Raw genomic sequence first — 21,268 nt, 5'->3', positions numbered from 1 at the left:
CTTCACTTTTTCCACATTTTGTTATGTTACAGCCTTATTCCAAAATGGATTAAATTCATTATTTTCCTCAAAATTCTACAAACAATTCCCCATAATGACAACGTGAAAGAAGTTTGTTTGAAATCTTTGCAAATTTATAAAAAACAAAAAACAAATAAAAACTCACATGTACATAAGTATTCACAGCCTTTGCCATGGCACTCAAAATTGAGCTCAGGTGCATCCTGTTTCCACTGATCATCCTTGAGATGTTTCTACATCTTGATTGGAGTCCACCTGTGGTAAATTCAGTTGATTGGACATGATTTGGAAAGGCACACACCTGTCTATATAAGGTCCCACAGTTAACAGTGCATGTCAGAGCACAAACCAAGCCATGAAGTCCAAGGAATTGTCTGTAGACCTCCGAGACAGGATTTTATCGAAGGCACAGATCTGGGGAAGGGTACAGAAAAGTTTCTGCAGCACTGAAGGTCCCAATGAGCACAGTGGCCTCCATCATCCGTAAATGGAAGAAGTTTGGAACCACCAGGACTCTTCCTAGAGCTGGCCGCCCGGCCAAACTGAGCGATCGGGGGAGAAGGGCCTTAGTCAGGGAGGTGACCAAGAACCCGATGGTCACTCTGACAGAGCTCCAGCGTTTTTCTGTGGAGAGAGGAGAACCTTCCAGAAGAACAACCATCTCTGCAGCACTCCACCAATCAGGCGGAAGCCACTCCTCAGTAAAAGGCACATGACAGCCCGCCTGGAGTTTGCCAAAAGGCACCTGAAGGACTCTCAGACCATGAGAAACAAAATTCTCTGGTCTGATGAAACTAAGATTGAACTCTTTGGCCTGAATGGCAAGCGTCATGTCTGGAGGAAACCAGGCACCGCTCATCACCTGGCCAATAACATCCCTACAGTGAAGCATGGTGGTGGCAGCATCACGCTGTGGGGATGTTTTTCAGCGGCAGGAACTGGGAGACTAGTCAGGATCGAGGGAAAGATGAATGCAGCAATGTACAGAGACCACCCAACCTGATGGAGCTTGAGAGGTCCTGCAAAGAAGAATGGGAGAAACTGCCCCAAAATAGGTGTGACATGCTTGTAGCATCATACTCAAAAAGACTTGAGGCTGTAATTGGTGCCAAAGGTGCTTCAACAAAGTATTGAGTAAAGGCTGTGAATACTTTTGTACATGTGATTTTTGTTTTGTTTTTTATTTTTAATAAATTTGCAAAGATTTCAAACAAACTTCTTTCACATTGCCATTATGGGGTATTGTTTGTAGAATTTTGAGGAAAATAATGAATTTAATCCATTTGGGAATAAGGCTGTAACATAACAAAATGTGGAAAAAGTGAAACGCTGTGAATACTTTCTGGATGCACTGTAATCGGAGAAGTTAAGTCACACCCCGTTATCTCGCATCTGCACCTGGTTTGGACGAAAGTGTCCAGAGTGTTTAATTCGGACATTTATTTAAGTGTTGCCTCAAGCATATGGCTGAACCCTAAATTACACATAAATAAATCCCCTTTCTGTTGGTCAGAGTGGATTGGATCTTTTGATAATTTGGTTTAACATTTTAAGATTCCTAGATCCCAGTTTTTTAGGTATTTACAGCTGTGCCACTTGCTCTGTACTATTTTTGGGAGTAGTGTACACCCCCCTAAAGTGGCAGATACTCTGGAAATGGTGATTACGGCTTTTGGGAAAGGTCATGAAGCATCAGTGTATTACTCCCTGTTGATACAGAGTCTGGGGGATGGAGTTTTGTCTTCTCTCAAGAGATTATGGAAGAAGGATTTAAACTTGGTATTGGAGGAGGGAGTATGGGACAGGATCCTAAAAAGCATCAAGTCTGCATCTAGAGATGCAAGGGTCCATCTAATGCAATTTAAGATTTTGCATCGGTTCTACTGGACCACCTCTAGATTGTATAGTTTGGGTCTTAAAGACACACCCACCTGCTGGCGGTGCCAAACAGAAGACGGGGACACAATACATGTATTTTGGGGATTTGTAAAGATCCAAGAATTTTGGCTGAGGGTTCAGAACTTTATGAGTGAAGTGTTGAACACTGAACTTTCATTTAGCCCCAGACTCTGTATCCTGGGTGATGGGATGACTCTGGACATTGGGAAAAGTTATTTAAAAAGTTGGGTCCTAGCCGGAGTCATGATTGGTAAAAAAAATCATCCTCAGGGGATGGAAGTCGGCTGGGGCACCCTCATTTAGGGAATGGTGCAGGGAGTTGGGCGAGGTGGCGGCGTTTGAGGAGATGTTTTTTAGAAGGCTAGGGAAATGGGATTTGTTTGTCAAGAAGTGGGGGGGGGTTATTTGGCTTTTTTGGATGGTTCTCAGGGAATGGCTGTGGAGAGGGATTTGTAGTTTAGTTGGGTATGTGTTTTATTGATTTTGTTTGAATGTATATCTTGTTTTTTTTATGTATTTTTAGTATTTATTTTATTTTGATGATTTAATTGTTGGTTACCATAGTACTGCATGTTTGGGGGGTAGGGGGTGATAATGTTAATAATTTATTCCAATTTTTATGTTGTGTTTGTATGTTTTATTTTTGGAATCAATAAAATTGTTAATTATTATTTTTTTTTATTTTTTTTACAAATGATCATTTATTAGTTTTACATCAATTTGATCACATTTTAGCTTTTTTTTTATCTATGTATTCAATCAATAAATATGATATTTGCATATATTTTGTTACGTTTATGGTTTAATTGCATAATTTGTACTATTTACAAGTGCGTGATTAGAAATGTTTCTTTTTTGTTGTTTTTGATCAAAAACTGACTGTAAAAAAAACAAAGGGTATTAAGAGAGACATTTTTCAATGACAAATTGGTTACATGGATCTTGTCTTTAGATACGGAACAACTTTTACTCTCAACATGCTCGCTGCTGAATACTCCATCACTATACTACACAATTCATTCATCGGTGAGTGAAATCTAAACATTTACCAGCCAAATGCAGTTGAAGTCAGAAGTTTACATACACTTAGGTTGAAGTCATTAAAACTCATTTTTTTAACCACTCCACAGATTTCATATTAGCAAACAATAGTTTTGGCAAGTAATTTAGGACATCTAATTTGTGCATGACAAGTAATTTTTCCAACAATTGTTTACAGACAGATTGTTTCACTTTTAATTGACTATATCACAATTCTAGTGGGTCAGAAGTTTACATTCACTAAGTTAACTGTGCCTTTAAGCAGATTGGAAAATTCCAGAAAAATGATGTCAAGCCTTTAGGCAATTACAAATCAAATCAAATCACTTTATTGTCACACAGCCATATACACAAGTGCAATGGTGTGTGAAATTCTTGGGTGCAGTTCCGATCAACATAGCAGTCGTGACAGTGATGAGACATATACCAATTTACAATAACATCAAATTAACACAACACAATTTAATCATCTGTTATACACATAATTACACTCAACAGTATACAAATAACATACACTGTACAGTACACAATACCCACTATATAGATACACATTATTCAATAAAAATATATATATATATATATATATATATATATATATATATATATATATATATAAAAAAGTATGTATATATAGAATGTACAGTATTGTACTGTATTGACATTCAGGCTGTCGGTTGATAGTCAGTTCTTAAGAGAGAACATAATATAATAATAATAATCTAATTTATGACAGTCCAGTGTGAGATATAAGAGTAAGGGTAATAAAGTGCAGTGCTGATGTGTTTTGATCGTGGGAGATCAAGAGTTCAAAAGTCTGATTGCTTGGGGGAAGAAGCTATCATGGAGTCGGCTGGTCCTGATGCTGCGATACCGCCTACCTGATGGTAGCAGTGAGAAAAAGCCCATGGCTCGGGTGGCTGGAGTCTCTGATGATCCTCCGAGCTTTTTTCACACACCGCCTTGAATATATTTCCTGGAGGGAGGGAAGCTCACCTCCGATGATGTGTCTGGCAGTTCGCACCACTCTTTGCAGTGCTTTGCGGTTGTGGGTGGTGCTATTGCCGTACCAGGCGGAGATGCAGCCAGTCAGGATGCTCTCTACAGTGCAGGTGTAGAACTGTGTGAGGATGTGGCGGTTCATTCCAAACTTCCTCAGCCATCTCAGGAAGAAGAGGCGCTGATGAGCCTTCTTCACAACGACTTCAGTGTGGATGGACCATGCGAGTTCCTCAGAGATGTGGACACCCAGGAACTTGAAGCTGCTGACTCTCTCCACTGGTGCTCCATTGATGGTGATGGGACTGTGTTCTCTGTCTTTTCTTCTGGAGTCCACCACAAGCTCCTTTGTCTTACTAACATTGAGGGAGAGGTTGTGCTCCTGACACCAGTGTGTCAGAGTGTGTACCTCCTCTCTGTAGGCTGTTTCATCATTGTCAGTGATCAGACCTACCACCGTCGTGTCATCAGCAAACTTAATGATGGCACTGGAGCTATGTGTTGCCACACAGTCATGTGTGTACAAGGAATACAGTAGTGGGCTGAGAACACAGCCCTGCGGGGCTCCAGTGTTGAGGGTCAGTGATGAGATGTTGCTGCCTATTCTAACCACCTGGCGTCTGCTTGACAGGAAGTCCAGGATCCAGCTGCACAGCGAGCTGTTTAAGCCCAGAGCCCGGAGTTTCTCATCTAGCTTGGAGGGCACTATGGTGTTGAATGCTGAGCTGTAGTCTACAAACAGCATTCTCACATAAGTGTTCCTTTTTTCCAGGTGGGAGAGAGCAGTGTGTATTGTAGATGCAATGGCATCATCAGTAGAGCGGTTGTTGCGGTAAGCAAACTGCAGCGGGTCAAGAGAGAGTGGCAATACAGAGCAGATGTAATCTCTGATTAGTCTCTCAAAACATTTGCTGATGATGGGGGTCAGATTTGGAACAGGCACAATGGTGGATGTTTTAAAGCATGTGGGGACTACAGACAAAGAGAGGGAAAGGTTGAAAATATCCGTAAAAACACCAGCCAGCTGGTTCACGCACGCTCTGATGACGCGGCCCGGAATGCCGTCTGGGCCAGCGGCTTTGCGGATATTCACCCGTCGGAAGGATCAGGTTACATCCGCTACAGAGACGGAGAGTGAACTAACCTCTGTAGCTTCAGCCGCGAGAGCTCTCTCCGTGAGGGCGGTGTTATTTCCCTCGAAACGAGCATAAAAAGTATTTAGCTCATCCGGTAGAGAGGCAGCGGTGTTCATGGCAGAGTTTTTATTCCCTTTAAAGTCCGTGATGATGTTAATTCCCTGCCACATGCTTCTAGAGTTGGTGGTGTTAAACTGTCCTTCAATCTTACTCCTGTACTGGCATTTTGCGGTTCGGAGGGCATAACTGGCTTGTTTATGCTTCTCCACGTTCCCGGAATTAAAAGCGGAGGTCCGCACATTAAGTGCCGCACGAACATCGCTATTGATCCAAGGTTTCTGATTAGGATAGATTCGTACAGTTCTGGTCGGAACAACGTCCTCTACGCACGTTCTGATGAAACACATTACGCTATCAGCGTAAAGCTCGATGTCGTCATCAGAGGCGGACCGGAACATCTCCCAGTCTGTGTGATCAAACCAGTCTTGTAGCATAGAATCTGATTGGTCCGACCAGCACTGGATCGTTCTGAGGGTGGGTGCTTCCTGTTTCAATTTCTGCCTGTAAGCAGGCAGAAGCAGAATGGAAGAGTGGTCCGATTTGCCAAATGGTGGGCGGGGGAGGGATTTGTAGCCATCCCGGAACGGAGAGTAGCAATGGTCCAAAACCTCGTGTGTTGAAACTAATGTGCTGGTGATATTTTGGTGCGACTGATTTTAAACTGGCTTTATTAAAGTCCCCGGTCACAATGAACGCAGCCTCAGGGTGCGCGGTTTCCTGCTCACTTATAATCCCATACAGTTCCTTGAGTGCCCGGTCTGTGTCGGCTTGTGGCGGGATGTACACAGCAGTGATAATGACCGCTGTGAATTCCCTCGGTAGCCAGAATGGTCGACACAGAAGCATAAGAAATTCCAGATCAGGAGAGCAGAAAGACTTGATAGAATGTACGTTCCTCTGATCACACCAGGATTTGATGATCATAAAACATACACCACCACCTCTGCTTTTACCTGAGAGGTCTTTCACTCTGTCCACTCGGTGCACGGAGAACCCCGCGGGTTCAATGGCTGAGTCTGGAATCTCCGCAGACATCCAAGTTTCTGTTAGGCAGATAATGCAGCAGTCCCTTGTATCTCGTTGGAAAGAAATCCGCGCTTTCAGCTCGCAGAGCTTGTTATCCAGAGACTGAACATTTGCCAGTAGAATAGTGGGTAGCGGGGGTCGATTTGCGCGGCGTCTTACTCTGATAAGAATTGTGAACAAAACAAACAAAACATTACTATGTTGTGTCGGAGCTCGCAACGCAGCAGCCATACTCTGCGCCATCTTGAGTCCAAAGAGAGACATCTCTCTGTTGACAATTAGCCAGTTAGTTTCTGATTTCTGCTAATTGGCTAATTTGAGTCAATTGGAGATGTACCTGTGGATGTATTTTAAGGCCTAACTTCAAACTCAGTGCCTCTTTGCTTGACATCATGGGAAAATCAAAAGAAATCAGCCAAGACCTCAGAAAAAAAAAATTTGTGGACCTCCACATGTCTGGTTCATCCTTGGGAGCAATTTCCAAATGCCTGAAGGTACCACGTTCATCTGTACAAACAATAGTATGCAAGTATAAATACCACGGGACCACGCAGCCATCATACCGCTCAGGAAGGAGACTTATTCTGTCTCCTAGAGATGAACGTAGTTTGGTGCAAAAAGTGCAAATCAATCCCAGAACAGCAGCAAAGTACCTTGTGAAGATGCTGGAGGAAACAGGTAGACAAGTATCAATATCTACAGTAAAACGAGTCCTATATCGACATAACCTGAAAGGCTGCTCAGCAAGGAAGAAGCCACTGCTCCAAAACCACCATAAAAAAGCCAGACTACAGTTTGCAAGTGCACATGGGGACAAAGATCTTACTTTTTGGTGAAATTTCCTCTGGTCTGATGAAAACTTTTTGGCCATAATGACCATCGTTATATTTGGAGGAAAAAGTGTGAAACTTGCAAGCCGAAGAACACCATCCCATCCATGAAGCATGGGGTGGCAGCATCATGTTGTAGGGGTGCTTTGCTGCAGGAGGGACTGGTGCACTTGACAAAATAGATGGCATCATGAGGAAGAAAAATTATGTGGATATATTGAAGCAGCATCTCAAAACATCAGCCATTAAGTTAAAGCTCGGTCGCAAATGGGTCTTCCAAATCGACAATGATCCCAAGCATACCTCCAAAGTTGTGGCAAAATGGCTTAAGAACAACAGGGCTTGACAATAAGGACTGCCCGATGGCCCGGGGCCAGTGTGAGAGAGATTCGGGCCAGTTGCTAGAACCGTCACTTGCCCAATCGGGCCAGTGCTGCATTTATAACATTAGTGCATGAAAACAACAAGTGAGAGAGCACAACAATTACACTGAGCGAACCAAGTATTCTAACCGACGAGCGAGTGCAATTCTATTTAGCTCGCAAAGATGCGAGAGCGCATAATATACTGGACACGCCAAGGCACAGTCGGATGCAGACACAGAGCGCACTCTCCTAGCACTGTCCTTGCTCTTTTCCAAGTGTCTTAGCAGCAGCTATTACCAATGTATAGAAAATAGAAGGAAAGAAAAACCCACTTAATGAATTTCGTAGCGGGATTGCACGTCTTGTGCAACATTTTAAGTATCCCTGCACTTTCCGTGTTCACAGTGCGCGAAATCCCCACATTTTTTTTTTACATGTTGGTGAAAAGCAGTAATCCACACATTGGAACACAAAAAAAATCATTCTATAGGACTGAAAATCCATGTCTCTCCATGCATATGTCTCATCATCATATCTCTCTGTGCAGCGTAGACTGTTTAATGTGCATGCGCTCTCAATAAGGAACAGAGCGCAAGTTTTATTCCCACTGTAAAAAAAAAAAGCACATTTTCTCTCATTAATTTGTCTTTAGAGATGAAGCGCCAAATGAAACATAATAAACTTTGTTAAACCCCAGTTATACACGTGCCTGGAAATCACGAGCTGCTCAGTATCCAAAATGTAAGTATAGATTTAATTAGGTTAGTTTCAAAACGTAATCATTAATTCGACATTATAATGCCGTTTGATATGAAAAGAAGCAAAATCACTAAGGCTATTAGGCTATTATTATCAGAGCTGTTTAGCTGCAGAGTGAAGATGAATATTCAAAACAGTCTACTTCATATCATCCTCATGAAACACCAGTTACATTTCTAATTTCTGGACCATACAGGTATTTTTTTTTTTTTTTTTTGTGCTTTGTGCATCAGTCTGTGTTGGTCTTTAGGTTGTCTGATTTCATGTTATATATACATTCTTAATTCACAGATTAGGCCTAATATCTCCCTAATGTATATTACACGTCACAACCGATTTGGTAGCAAGTCTCTTCTCAGGAATTCATGTTTATTTCATTCAGCCAATAATCACATCTTTAACTCAGTGATTCAATCTTTGATCCTGTGTGTGAATACACTACACATGGCCAAAAGTTGCATGACAGCATGACTAAACGGGTGACCGAAAACCCATCATCTGCACAACAGAACTCTTCTCTTAAAAACTCATGTGTAAATGGCAGGACGGCTGAGGTTAATATGATGTATTTATGAATTTATATCTGTAAAGCGCTTATATGGTATTACATAAGGCATAAATCATATCTTGCAAATTATAAATGTGATTCGGTTTGGGGGGACATTGTCTTAAAAACATATGTAAAAAATAACACATTTTTGTCGGACACATTTTTAAAGCCATGATGGTAAAAACAGCTATTTATCATTTTTGTGTTGGGGCCAGTGAAAATTTTGGCCGGGCCATAAGAAAAAATCCTTAGCGTTGAGTCCTGAACAACAAAGTCAAGGTATTGGAGTGGCCATCACAAAGCTCTGACCTCAAACCGAAATTTGTTGGCAGAACTGAAAAAAGGTGTGCGAGGAAGGAGGCCTACAAACTTGACTCTGTTACACCTGTTCTGTCTGGAGGAATGGGCCAAAATTCCAGCAACTTATTGTGAGAAGCTTGTGGAAGGCTACCCAAAACATTTTGACTGAAGTACAAATAATTTTAAGGCAATGCTACCAAATACTAACAAATTGTATGTACACTTCTGACCCACTGGGAATGTGATGAAAGAAATAAAACCTGAAATAAATCATTCTCTCTACTATTACTGAAATTTCACATTCTTAAAATAAAGTAGTGATCCTAACTGACCTAAGACAGTGAATGTTTTTTTTACAATTAAATGTCAGGAATTGTGTCAGGAGTTTAAATGTATTAAGCTGTGTATGTAAACTTCTGACTTCAACTGTATATACGTTTTATCGCATAGCACGAAATTTGGTTGCAAATGCGAGTGGTTTCCTCTCATTGTAGTAGAGGGTTGCACACAGAGTAAAAGATCGATCTTGGGATTTAAGAAGTGTCGGAAAATCTGAAAATTAACATCGGAAAATCTATATTTTTACCCACCCCTAGTCTTGTGTGTTTGCACTTGCTTTGCAAATGCTTTACAGCTGGAGAAATGAATGATACTTTTAAAGTATCCATTTAAAATAATGTACATACATGAGAGGCTTCAAATGATAGTGTTCTTGGAAAAGATGAGCTGACCTTAAGCTTAGAATAGGAGGTACCGCTGCACTTCATATCACAATAGATAAAGTTCTGCTTACGTATGTATGCGAGATGCCAGACAACCGTGAGAAGTTTCTTGTCCAGTGGCACGTAAGATGCTACTAGACAGTACACAAATAATCCATATATATGTACACATTATTTTTCGAGCAGACAGAATAAACGCGTTAAAGCATGGGATTCATTTAAAAAGTTTAACGTGCTAATTTTTCGTATTAATTCGCATTTACCGTCAAATCCAACATAAACCAGCATTAACACTGGTTTGAAGGGCGGAACCTCTGTAATGTATCCGCCGGGAGTCATTACACTGACACATACTTCACAACACCAGAGCCCTTCAACCAAGGTGAACCTAAATGCTCAGCATAAAATGACATAAGGCAGTCCCATAGACATTCCATGGGTGGTACCGTTGTAACACGCTAGTTGATCGTTACACTCTCTCCTATGATAGAGCCACAGAGGTTGTTATCTCAGTAAATAAAAGAATCTCTGCCCACACACACACAACAGCGCTTCCGTGATAAAATGGAGAAAAGATCTCTAAATGCTATTGGATGTACAAAACAACAAGAAAGAAGTGTTTTTGGTATTCTTTAGTGATACATGTTTTTTTTGGTGTTGTTACATTCAGTTTAGACTGCAAGCTCATAAAAACCTTTGATTAGCATGGTCTGAGCAAAATTTTGTGACAATTCAATTATCGCTGTGGAAGGAGTTCGAAAAAGTAGGTTTTCAATTAAATTAATAATGGCCGACAGGAAGTTTGGCTGACCATGACAGATGTGGTAACATTGAACTCGGCTTGACCCAAGGAATCTATCAAGACCAGTGCCATAACAATAGGCTAAACATTTTTCATATTTTGTTTGTTTTTTTTTACCACAAGCTAGTGCTGTCCTGAAACTTGTTGAGCACCTTTAGGGCACTGTGCCGATGACACATAAGGAGTTTCTTAACAATACATCAATGCGCTTGTAAAATAAAGCATTTTACAACAAAATTCAAAATGGCCGATTCCCAAAATGGCCGACATAGGAAAAATTGGGATCATTCGACACGGTATGCCCCACAGAATCTAAAGAGTCCGCTTTCGTGATTTTAGGACAAACCGTTAAGTTTTAAGTAAAAATCGTTTTTTTACATCTCCTGACCCGTAGGGTGTACTGCGCCGAAATGCTGCAGGTCCCCTCAGAGCATAATGGCTATGATACATACCAAGTTTCGTCACAATATGTCAAAGCGATGTGGAGATACAGCCTCAAATTTAATTTGGCGCGTTCTTCGTTGAATTTGTTGAAGTGCCATTCAAAAACGGTTTGGTCTATCAAAATTCTTTTAACAACTTTTTGTCCTGAATGTCTCCAGATGACGCACGGCAATTTTCGTGCAAATTGGACGTACGGCCTAGGACGAGTTCGAAAAAGTTGGTTTTCCTGAAAATTCAAAATGCCGGAAAATCTAGTCAGGCGGAAATTGAAACCATTTCAAGAATTTTGTCTCTAGGACTTACGGTTCAAAAGTTATTAGCATAAACATGAGTGAAACTTTGAACTGTTGGTGGGTTTGAGATAAAGACTCAAAATTTGCTATGGTCTGCAAAATTTCATAACTTTCCCTTGAACGGTTCTATGGGCTGCCAAAGGAACCATATACAGAAGAATAATAATAATAATATAGCCGCAAGCGACTATTGTCGGGGGCCAAGCACATATGGCATATGGCGAGATGACCAAAACAAACAAATTTGACGGAAAAGATCCTGTGGATGCTATGGACAGCTATTTTGGTGTGACATTTCACCTGCTTTACGCATAGTTGCAAAAATAGGATTGTCTTAAATTATAGCGCCCCCAGCATAAAAAATTAATGAAACTTGTTATGTTACCTCAGAGTGGTCTCTTGTCCATGTGTACAAATTTTGTTTAGTTTGAAAATTGCACTCACAAGATACAGGCTAATTAATCATTATAGGCCACAGACAAAACATATTTGCTTATATCTTTGGAATGATTCAATGCATTAAAATTATTTTGATAACTTTTTGTCAGGAGGGTCTTGTAGATGATATATACCAAGTTTCGTAAGAATCAGGCAAACGGCCTAGGACAAGTTAGAAAAAGTATGCTTTTCAAATAAATCAAAATTGTAAAAAAAAACTTTCTTGTGGAAATGGGAATTCAAGTGACCTTGTGGGGCACTGGTGGATTCAGAGATGCTACAAATTTGTATTGTAGCCTATATGGTTTCGGAGTTATGAGCAAAAAAGCAAATTAGCTAATTATATCGCCACCGTGTGGCCAATTGTCACAATTTTATATGCGGCTTTGAGTTGACACCCTGTTTGTGTATAGTAATTTCCATAACCCTCTGCCATTCCCAAAACGATTTATAAGGTGCTGAAATTTGATTGGCCGGTGGCGGCCATTTTTATTAATTTGTCAAATCGATTTTTTAAGAATATGTTAGCATTTTAACCAAAGATGATGCAAATTACTTTGAACTTTGTTGCTCAAACGGCTGCAAAGTTATGACAGTTTTTTTGTTGTAGCACCCCCTTGGGGCAGAATTGTACGAAACCATACTGACATTATAAATGTCCTGTTGACTATGTGCACCGAGTTTGGTTACATTTGGGGTTTGCGATAAATAGATATTGATCAATTACTCAAATTGTGATAAACTGAAGGAATTGTATCGTTCATATCTTCAGAATGATTTCACGTATCGAAATTCTTTTGAATTCTTTCATCGGGGGTCAAGCACATATGGAAAAATGACGAAAATAATCTGAATTGACAGGAGAGATCCTGTGGAACCCTAACTCAAACCCTAACCCCAACTCAAACCCTAATTGCCTTCAGAGGGCTGACGGCATATTCACTGTTCTCTTACAAAGTCATTCATGTTTTATTGTAGGTCAATTTAATATTTAAACCACCTCAGCTGCAAGTTTAAAGTTAATCCATAACTGAGATTTAAATCAGATTTAAAGTAATGGAGCAACAGGATTAAAGTCAATTCAGATTTACTGTGAAATTTAAATCAGGATCAAAACGATGATTTAAATGTAACCCTGATTATTTTTAAACAAAGTTTAAAGTTTGGTGCAACAGATTTATCAGAAAACCTTGATTTTATCTAAATTTAAGATCAATCCTGGTTGATGCAACCCAACATTAGTCTACCTTTAATTAATCTTTTAAGACCCTTTGAATGATTTATAGTTATGTGGCTCCCTCTGGTGGACAACAGTACTGCCTTTTATGCCTATGAAGGCCTTAAATACAGTTGAGAAATTAGGTATTTCTTATGTTACTGCCATGCCAAATTGATGGAATTTTGCAAGTTACCTCAGAATGTTCTTTTGTGCATGTACACTAAGTTTTGTTAAGTTTAAAATATGTGCTCACAAGATATGGGTCAATTAGTTATAATAGGCCATACCCAAAAACCTATCGGCTAATATCTTCTGTACAATTTACCAAAATTATTTTGATAACTTTTTGTCAGGAATGTCTGTAGATAATGTATACAAAGTTTCGAGTGAACTGGGCAAACAGCCTAGGACGAGTTTGAAAAGGTAGGTTTTTCAAAAAATCTAAATGATAGAAAGGTTTTTTTGTGGAAATGGAAATTCATGTGAACACATGATTTGGAGGCACTGATGGATTCACAGAAATAAAAAATATATATTTTTATTCTTTACAGTTCTGGAGTTAATTCAACTGCTTTGAGTACAGTTGCACATTTAGGATTTTCTTAAGTTATAGCCCACCTAGCATAAAAAATTAACGAAACTCGGCGTGTTACCATTATCTTGTCTGTGTGTACAAATTTTAAGTTTGAAAATTGTGCTCACAAGATACAGGTTAATTAGTCATTACAGGCCACGCCCAAAACATATTTGCTTATATCTTTGGAAAGATTTGACGCATCAAAATTCTTTTGATAAAATTTTGTCAGGAGGGCCTGTAGATGATATATACCAAGTTTCGTGATAATCAGGCAAACGGCCTATGACAAGTTAGAAAAAGTTTTTCGTATAAAGCGAAATTGTAAAAAAAAGTTGTATTGCGGAAATGGAAAATAAAGTGACCATATCATTGTGGGGCACTGGTGGATTCAGAGAAGCTAAAAATTTTTTATTGTAGCCTACACGGTTCCAGAGTTATGAGCAAAAACAGGAATTAGCTAATTCGCCACCGTTTGGCCGAATGTCACAAAATTTTATATGCGGCTTGGAGTTGACACCTTGCTTGTGTATAGTAATTTCCATAACCCTCGGCCATTCACAATACAAGGTGCTGAAATTTTATTGACTGGTGGCAGCAATTTTTGTTAATTTGTCAAATCGTTTTAGAAAATGTTAGCATTTGAACCAAAGATGATGCATATTTAATTTGAACTTTGTCGCTCAAGCGGCTGCAAAGTTATAAAAGATTTTTAGTTGTAGTGCCCCCTAGGGGCGGAATTGTACGAAACTTTGCTGACATCTTCTAAACATCCTGTTGACTATGTGCACCGAGTTTGGTTACATTTGGAGTTTGCAATGAATAGATATTGATCAATTACTCAAATCACATTAAACCGAAGCAATTCTATCGTTAATATCTTCGTAACGATTTGACGTATCGAAATTCTGTAGATGATGTATACCAAATTGCATGCCGATCAGACTAAAGGTCTAGGAGGAGTTCGAAAAAGTAGGTTTTTCAAAACATTCAAAAAATTGTAGACGGAAATGAAATCAGATTTTTTTACTTGGCTTGACTCAAGGAATCAGTATTTTGATTCTAGCCATTATGGTTGCAGAGATATGAGCCAACTCGTAAAAAAATGTATTATAGCGCCACCTAGGATCAGTTTGTGCGCCTGAGTAGTGAGGGGGATTTGGGATCATCCTGCCAAGTTTGGTGTCTCCACGACTTACGGTCTCTGACGCCCAGACACTTTTAGGGCAGGAAAAAAAGAAAATCAGTACAATTACAATATGGTTCCAGCAGCTTCACTGCTTGGCTCCATAAAAAGATCACAAACAAACACAATAGGTGCCTATGCTACTTGGCCCCTAAAATATAATATAATATAATATAATAATAGCTATATAGGTTGGCTGGGTTACAAAACAAACAAAAGAAAAACAAAAACAGTGTGAAAAAGTACAATGGACCAAGACTAAATTTGACAAATAAGAGATATATTTTAGTTATTTAGAAATATTTTGATAATTAAAATATATGTTTTTTAAATGTCTACTTCTATATTTTATATTTGATTGTCATTCATTTGTTTTTGAAGCCTGAAAAGGAAATCATATACTCTTAATTTATTATATGACCCAAGCTAAAGTTGTATAAATTACTTTGTTGTGTGCATGAAGCACAAATAGTGACAGCTTGTATGATAACTGTCACATTCTTGAAAGATCTAAAACAGACAATTAATCGTCATTGCCCTAAAACAGGCAATAAATTGTCATAATTGCAATTATCTGTTTGACAATTAATGGTCAGCCAAATTTCATAATCGTGACAGTCCTACATTTTCTTTATTAGGTTCCAACCTTGTGAATATTTTTGTTTAAAAATGTGTATGAAATTTCAAATAGTAACAACAGCTTGTAGCATTATTAAAAATGAAATTTCATGACATAAAAATTGATAGAATGTGAAATTAGTACATTTTATAAAAGCTAAAATGTGATTAAAATGATAAGGCGAAATATAAAAATAAAATGTACAATATACTATTGCGTGAAGTCATATATGAAGAACCCATTCTCAGTTTGCTTAATATCTTTTTCAGTTGCATTATGCTTACATGACTTCAAAAGTCTGGTAAAAGTAAAAACAAAAATGTACTAGCCAATGGCGATTCTTTCTCCGACATGACCATAGAGGGCTGTCAGCAATTTCAAAATCTGCGATTAATCACGATTAACTACAGAAAATTATGTGATTAAAAATTGTAATCGACTGACAGCAATCATTTTTATATATTTTTATCTCATTTTGTGCCACATTAAAGTCAACTTGAAATCAAGATTAGAAATAGTAATAGTACTTAAGGCTATTTACTTATTGTACAAAAGAAAAAAAAAATTGCTTAATCTTTCATCCATTCATTCTTGACTTCTTAGAAAATAAATTTACATTTGGAAACCAATCTCACACAATATAGTACAAAAAACACACACAAAAAAAAAAAATATTGAAATCCTCACATCTTTCTCCAATGTGTCATTGTGGACGAGGCGAGGTTTAGAATACACATACATGCCCGTAGATGATGAATCCTTGTAACTGGAGGTGAGGATCTGCAGAATGTCTGTGAACTCTCTTGATTCCGTAGAAACATACTGAAACAGAGCTGTGAATGAAGTGCAAGACTTAAGTTTAGACTTTAGTAGTTTGTTAGGAAAATATTCAGAAGGACAGAGTCGTTCGCATTCCTATAGAGAATTCAAGTCAGTAACCAAATATAAAGAGCATCATATTAAAGCTTTATCATGACAATAATACAATAACAGGCTACAGTATATTGAAATATCACAATTATTTTTCTAACAATTTCACATAAAAACATTGGCAGGGTTGTCATACATACAGCTCTGGAAAAAATTAAGAGACCACAGCAAAATTATCAGTTTCTTTGGATTTACTATTCCAAATCAAAATCAAATCACTTTATTGTCACTCAACCATATACTCAAGTGCAACAGTGGGTGAAAGTCTTGGTGCAGTTCCGAGCAAAATAGCAGTCATGACAGTGATGACAGGTATACCAATTTACAATAAACATCAGATTTATACAACACAATTTACATATCTAATATACACATAATTACAGACAACACAATATACAAATACAGTATACAGTATACAATACACAATATAGAATACACACACACAATGTAGAATACACAGTATAAAATAAAAAAAAATAGTATATATAAAATATAGCTGCAAGCAGCGATACCAGGGTCAAGCCAATTATCGGCAACATGAGCACCAAAAGAAGCTTTGTGACATGTTTTTGGTTAGAGTCCGATGGACAGTGTATGAGGAGTTAGAAAAAGTAAACTTACAATCATAAAAAAACGCATTTATTTAAGAAATTACTAAAAATAGCTACTTCTTAGAATTTTTGTCCAGTATGTGGCGCTGTTCTGAAACTGCTCAGGTAGTATCTGGGCATGATGGTTATCATGCAGGAAAGCATTCAAGAGTTATAAGCCAAAATAGCCATTTTTCTGTCTCCTGACCAGTAGGGGGCAGTGTGCCAAAACGCTGCAGGTAACCTCAGGGCCTAATGGAGATGACCTGCATTAAGTTTCGTCCCAATCCCTCAAAGCGTTGCGGAGATACAGCCTCAAGTTCAATTTTGCATGTTCTTCGTCGAATTCGTTGAAGCGCCATTCGAAAACGGTATGGTTTATCAAAATTCTGTGAATTAATTTTTTGTCATGAGTGCCTCTAGATGATGCAGGCCAATTTTCATGCAAATTGGACAAACAGTTAGAAAAAGTAGGTTTTCAAAACATTTAAAAATGGCGGACAGGAAGTTTGCTCGATCATGACATTGTTGGTATCATTGTTCTTGGCATGAACCACGGAATCTATCAAGACCAGTCTCATGACAGTAGGCAAAAGGAGTCAATAGCTATTGGCATTTTTAGAAATAGCATTATAATTTGACCACAAGGCGGCACTGTCCCGAAACTTTGAGTCCCTTCAGAGCATGGTGCCAAAGACACATACCGAGTTTTGTAATGATACACCAAGTCCTTTGTAAAATACAACATTTTGATTAAATTAAAAATGGCTGATGTCCAAAATGGCCGACATGATTTTATAACAAACTGTTCTAAAGTTATAAGCAAAAATATGCTTTTCATATCTCGTGACCACTAGGTGGCACTGTTCCGAAACTGAGCAGGCATCCTCGAGTCATGGTGCCTATGACAAATAGTAAGTTTGGTATGAATACGCTAAAGCATTACGGAGATATACTCTCACGTCCATTTTGGCGTGCTCTTCGTCAAATTCGTTGAAGTGCCATTAGAAAATGTGAATAAAAGAAAAATTCTGTGAATAACTTTTTGTTGTGATTGCCTCTAGATGATGCATGCCAATTTTCATAAAATCAGACAAACGGCCTAGGACAAGTTCGAATAAGTAGGTTTTTCAGAAAATTTAAAATGGCCGATGTCCAAAATGGCCGACATCAGAATTTTTCATATCGTTGGACTCGCTATACCCCACTGAATCTAATGAGACCAATTTGATGATTTTATGACAAACTGTTCAGAAGTTATAAGCAAAAATGTGCTTTTTTCATATCTCGTGACCAGTACGGGGCAGTGCGCCAAAACGCTGCAGGTAACCTCGGGGCCTAATCGTGATGAACTTCACCAAGTTTCATCCCAATCCCTCAAAGCGTTGCGGAGATACAGCCTCAAGTTCAATTTTGCGCATTCTTCGTCGAATTCGTTGAGGAAAAAAAATTATTTAGTTTCAAGGACTCATGGTTCAAAAGTTATTAACAAACATGAGTGCAAATTTGGGCAATTGGTGGCGCTAGAGGGTTTGAGGTAGAGACGGCAAATTTGCTGTGGTAACATATCAGACTGTCCTCTATCTGTGTGCCAAATTTCATAACTTTCCCGCAAACGGTTCTATGGACTGCCATAGACTCAAAAGAGCGGAAGAAGAGGCGGAAGAATAATAATAAGAAAATAACGAAAACAATAGGGGTCTTTTGCCCCTACGGGGCTTGACCCCTAATAATAATAATAAGAAAACTAATGAAAACAATAGGGGTCTTGACCCCTAATAATAATAAGACCCCTAATAATAAGAAAACTAATGAAAACTACAGGGGTCTTTCACCCCTTTGGGCTTGACCCCTAATAATAATAAGACCCCTAATAATAAGAAAACTAACGAAAACTATAGGGGTCTTTCGCCCCTTCGGGGCTTGACCCCTAATAAGAAAATCAGAACAAATACAATAGGGTTCCTGCACCTTCGGTGCTTGGACCCCTAATAATAAGAAAACTAATGAAAACAATAGGGGTCTTTCACCCCTTCGGGGCTTGACCCCAAAGAAGAAGAAAACTAATGAAAACAATAGCGGTCTTTCGCCCCTTTGGGCTTGACCCCTAATAATAAGAAAACTATAGGGGTCTTTCGCCCCTTCGGGGCTTGACCCCTAATAATAATAATAAGACCCCTAATAATAAGAAAACTAACGAAAACTATAGGGGTCTTTCGCCCCTTCGGGGCTTGACCCCTAATAAGAAAATCAGAACAAATACAATAGGGTTCCTGCACCTTCGTGCTTGGACCCCTAATAATAAGAAAACTAATGAAAACAACAGGAGTCTTTCACCCCTTCGGAGCTTGACCCCGAAGAAGTAGACGACGACGACAACTAACAAAAACAATAGGGGTCTTTCACCCCTTTGGGGCTTGACCCTGAAGAAGAAGAAAACTAACAAAAACAATAGGGGTCTTTCACCCCTTCGGGGCTTGACCCCTAATAAGAAAATCGGAACAAATACAATAAGGTTCCTGTACCTTCGGTGCTTGGACCCCTAATAATAAGAAAACTAATGAAAACAATAGGGGTCTTTCACCCCTTCGGGGCTTGACCCCAAAGAAGAAGAAAACTAACGAAAACAATAGGGGTCTTTTGCCCCTTCGGGGTTTGACCCCTAATAATAACAAGCACTTTCGGTGCTTGGACCCCTAATACTAAGAAAACTAACAAAAACAATAGGGGTCTTTCACCCCTTCGGGGCTTGACCCCAAAGAAGAAAACTAACGAAAACAATAGGGGTCTTTCACCCCTTTGGGGCTTGACCCCTAATAATAATAATAATAATGAGAAGAAAACTAACGAAAACAATAGGGGTCTTTCGTCCCTTCGGGGCTTGACCCCTAATAATAATAATAATAATAAGACCCCTAATAATAAGAAAACTAACGAAAACTATAGGGGTCTTTTGCCCCTTTGGGCTTGACCACTAATAATAATAATAATGAGAAAAAAACTAACGAAAACAATAGGGGTCTTTCACCCCTTTGGGGCTTGACCCCTAATAAGAAAATCAGAACAAATACAATAGGGTTCCTGCACCTTCGGTGCTTGGACCCCTGATAATAAGAAAACTAACGAAAACAATAGGGGTCTTTCACCCCTTTGGGGCTTGACCCCTAATAAGAAAATTGGAACAAATACAATAGGGTTCCTGCACCTTCGGTGCTTGGACCCCTAATAATAAGAAAACTAATGAAAACAATAGGGGTCTTTCACCCTTTCGGGGCTTGACCCCAAAGAAGAAGAAAACTAACGAAAGCAATAGCGGTCTTTCGCCCCTTTGGGCTTGACCCTTAATAATAAGAAAACTAACGAAAACAATAGGTGTCTTTTGTCCCTTCGGGGCTTGACCCCTAATAATAAGAAAATCGTAACAAATACAATAGGGTTCCTGCACCTTCGGGGCTTGGACCCCTAATAAGAAAACTAACGAAAACAATAGGGGTCTTTCACCCCTTTGGGGCTTGACCCCTAATAAGAAAATAATAGGGGTCTTTGACTAATGGTTAAACGGAGCTGTGTGAGAACACTCCACACAGTGCTGATTTTTTTGTAAATTATTCTCATGATTATTTGTCCATCATTAGTGCTCTTTTCAGTTCGGCAGATCCCTGCACAGGCACATGACAAATCTCTAAGAAACGGGACACGATTTTTATTGAAGTAAATTGTACTGAAAGTGAAAATTATATTATTGTACTGCATAAATACAATACAATAAACTATACTGATCACTACTAAGACTAATTGTATGGTTAAAGTAAGAGCCACTATGTTAAGAAATATATTATCGTTCATTCCATCATTTGCTGTGAAGCTGCAGTATCATCAATTGTTATATTATATTAACTTATAATATCAAAGAGGGCTATACTTTCTCTAACAAAATGAATCAAAATAATTATATGTGTAATACAGTCGGAAACGGGGACCTTGCTAAGCCAGTGCTGGTGGTCATGAACTGTGGTCGAAATAACTTAAAATACATGTTAATAAACCCCTTCTTTTTACAGGATGGAGCAACAGCTCCGTGTCTCAATGTGCAATGGATATTGTCCAATGTCATCCGCAGAAACTTCTGTAAATAACGCGTGTGAAAGTTTCTCATAGTGCACGTGAATCACTATTATTTTGAAGTTGCTGGATCGTGTGGATCCAGCGTGAGCAGCAATCTCCTGACAGTTTAAATGGCCTGGATCGCCTGCTTGGATTGTCACAGACTGACTGTCATGATTTGTGAATCTGTGGAACTTTTGATCCTGAAGTTTTGATTCTGGCTGATAGAATACACGCTTCAGAGGAAGACATTATTATATGAACACTCTACGGTAAGAAAAGGCTGGATTTTCACGAGGTTCGTGAATTACATCTGTTTAAACGAGACATCCGCATATTTGTAGGCGTGCATGATGGAAGTATG

General features: G+C 38.9%; 1 protein-coding gene across 5 annotated transcripts in view; it reads right to left on the bottom strand.

Annotated features, from left to right (window-relative positions):
• LOC127438244 (protein TASOR-like) overlaps positions 1-21,268 on the bottom strand; it is a 202,226-nt gene that overhangs the window by 154,556 nt on the left and 26,402 nt on the right. For 3 of the 5 annotated variants that reach the window (XM_051693677.1, XM_051693672.1, XM_051693673.1), the window contains exon 2: positions 15,968-16,113. The exons of 1 other annotated variant lie outside the window; for it this stretch is intronic. In XM_051693677.1, the coding sequence (XP_051549637.1) occupies positions 15,968-16,113 (146 nt within the window). The remainder of the gene's footprint in view (positions 1-15,967; positions 16,114-21,268) is intronic. One more of the 5 variants, XM_051693674.1, reaches the window with a different exon arrangement.

Source organism: Myxocyprinus asiaticus, chromosome 49, assembly GCF_019703515.2.
Source record: "Myxocyprinus asiaticus isolate MX2 ecotype Aquarium Trade chromosome 49, UBuf_Myxa_2, whole genome shotgun sequence".
NCBI lineage: Eukaryota > Metazoa > Chordata > Actinopteri > Cypriniformes > Catostomidae > Myxocyprinus > Myxocyprinus asiaticus.
The sequence above is the reverse complement of the archived record's forward strand: the minus strand, read 5'-3'. Positions and strand labels throughout refer to the sequence as shown.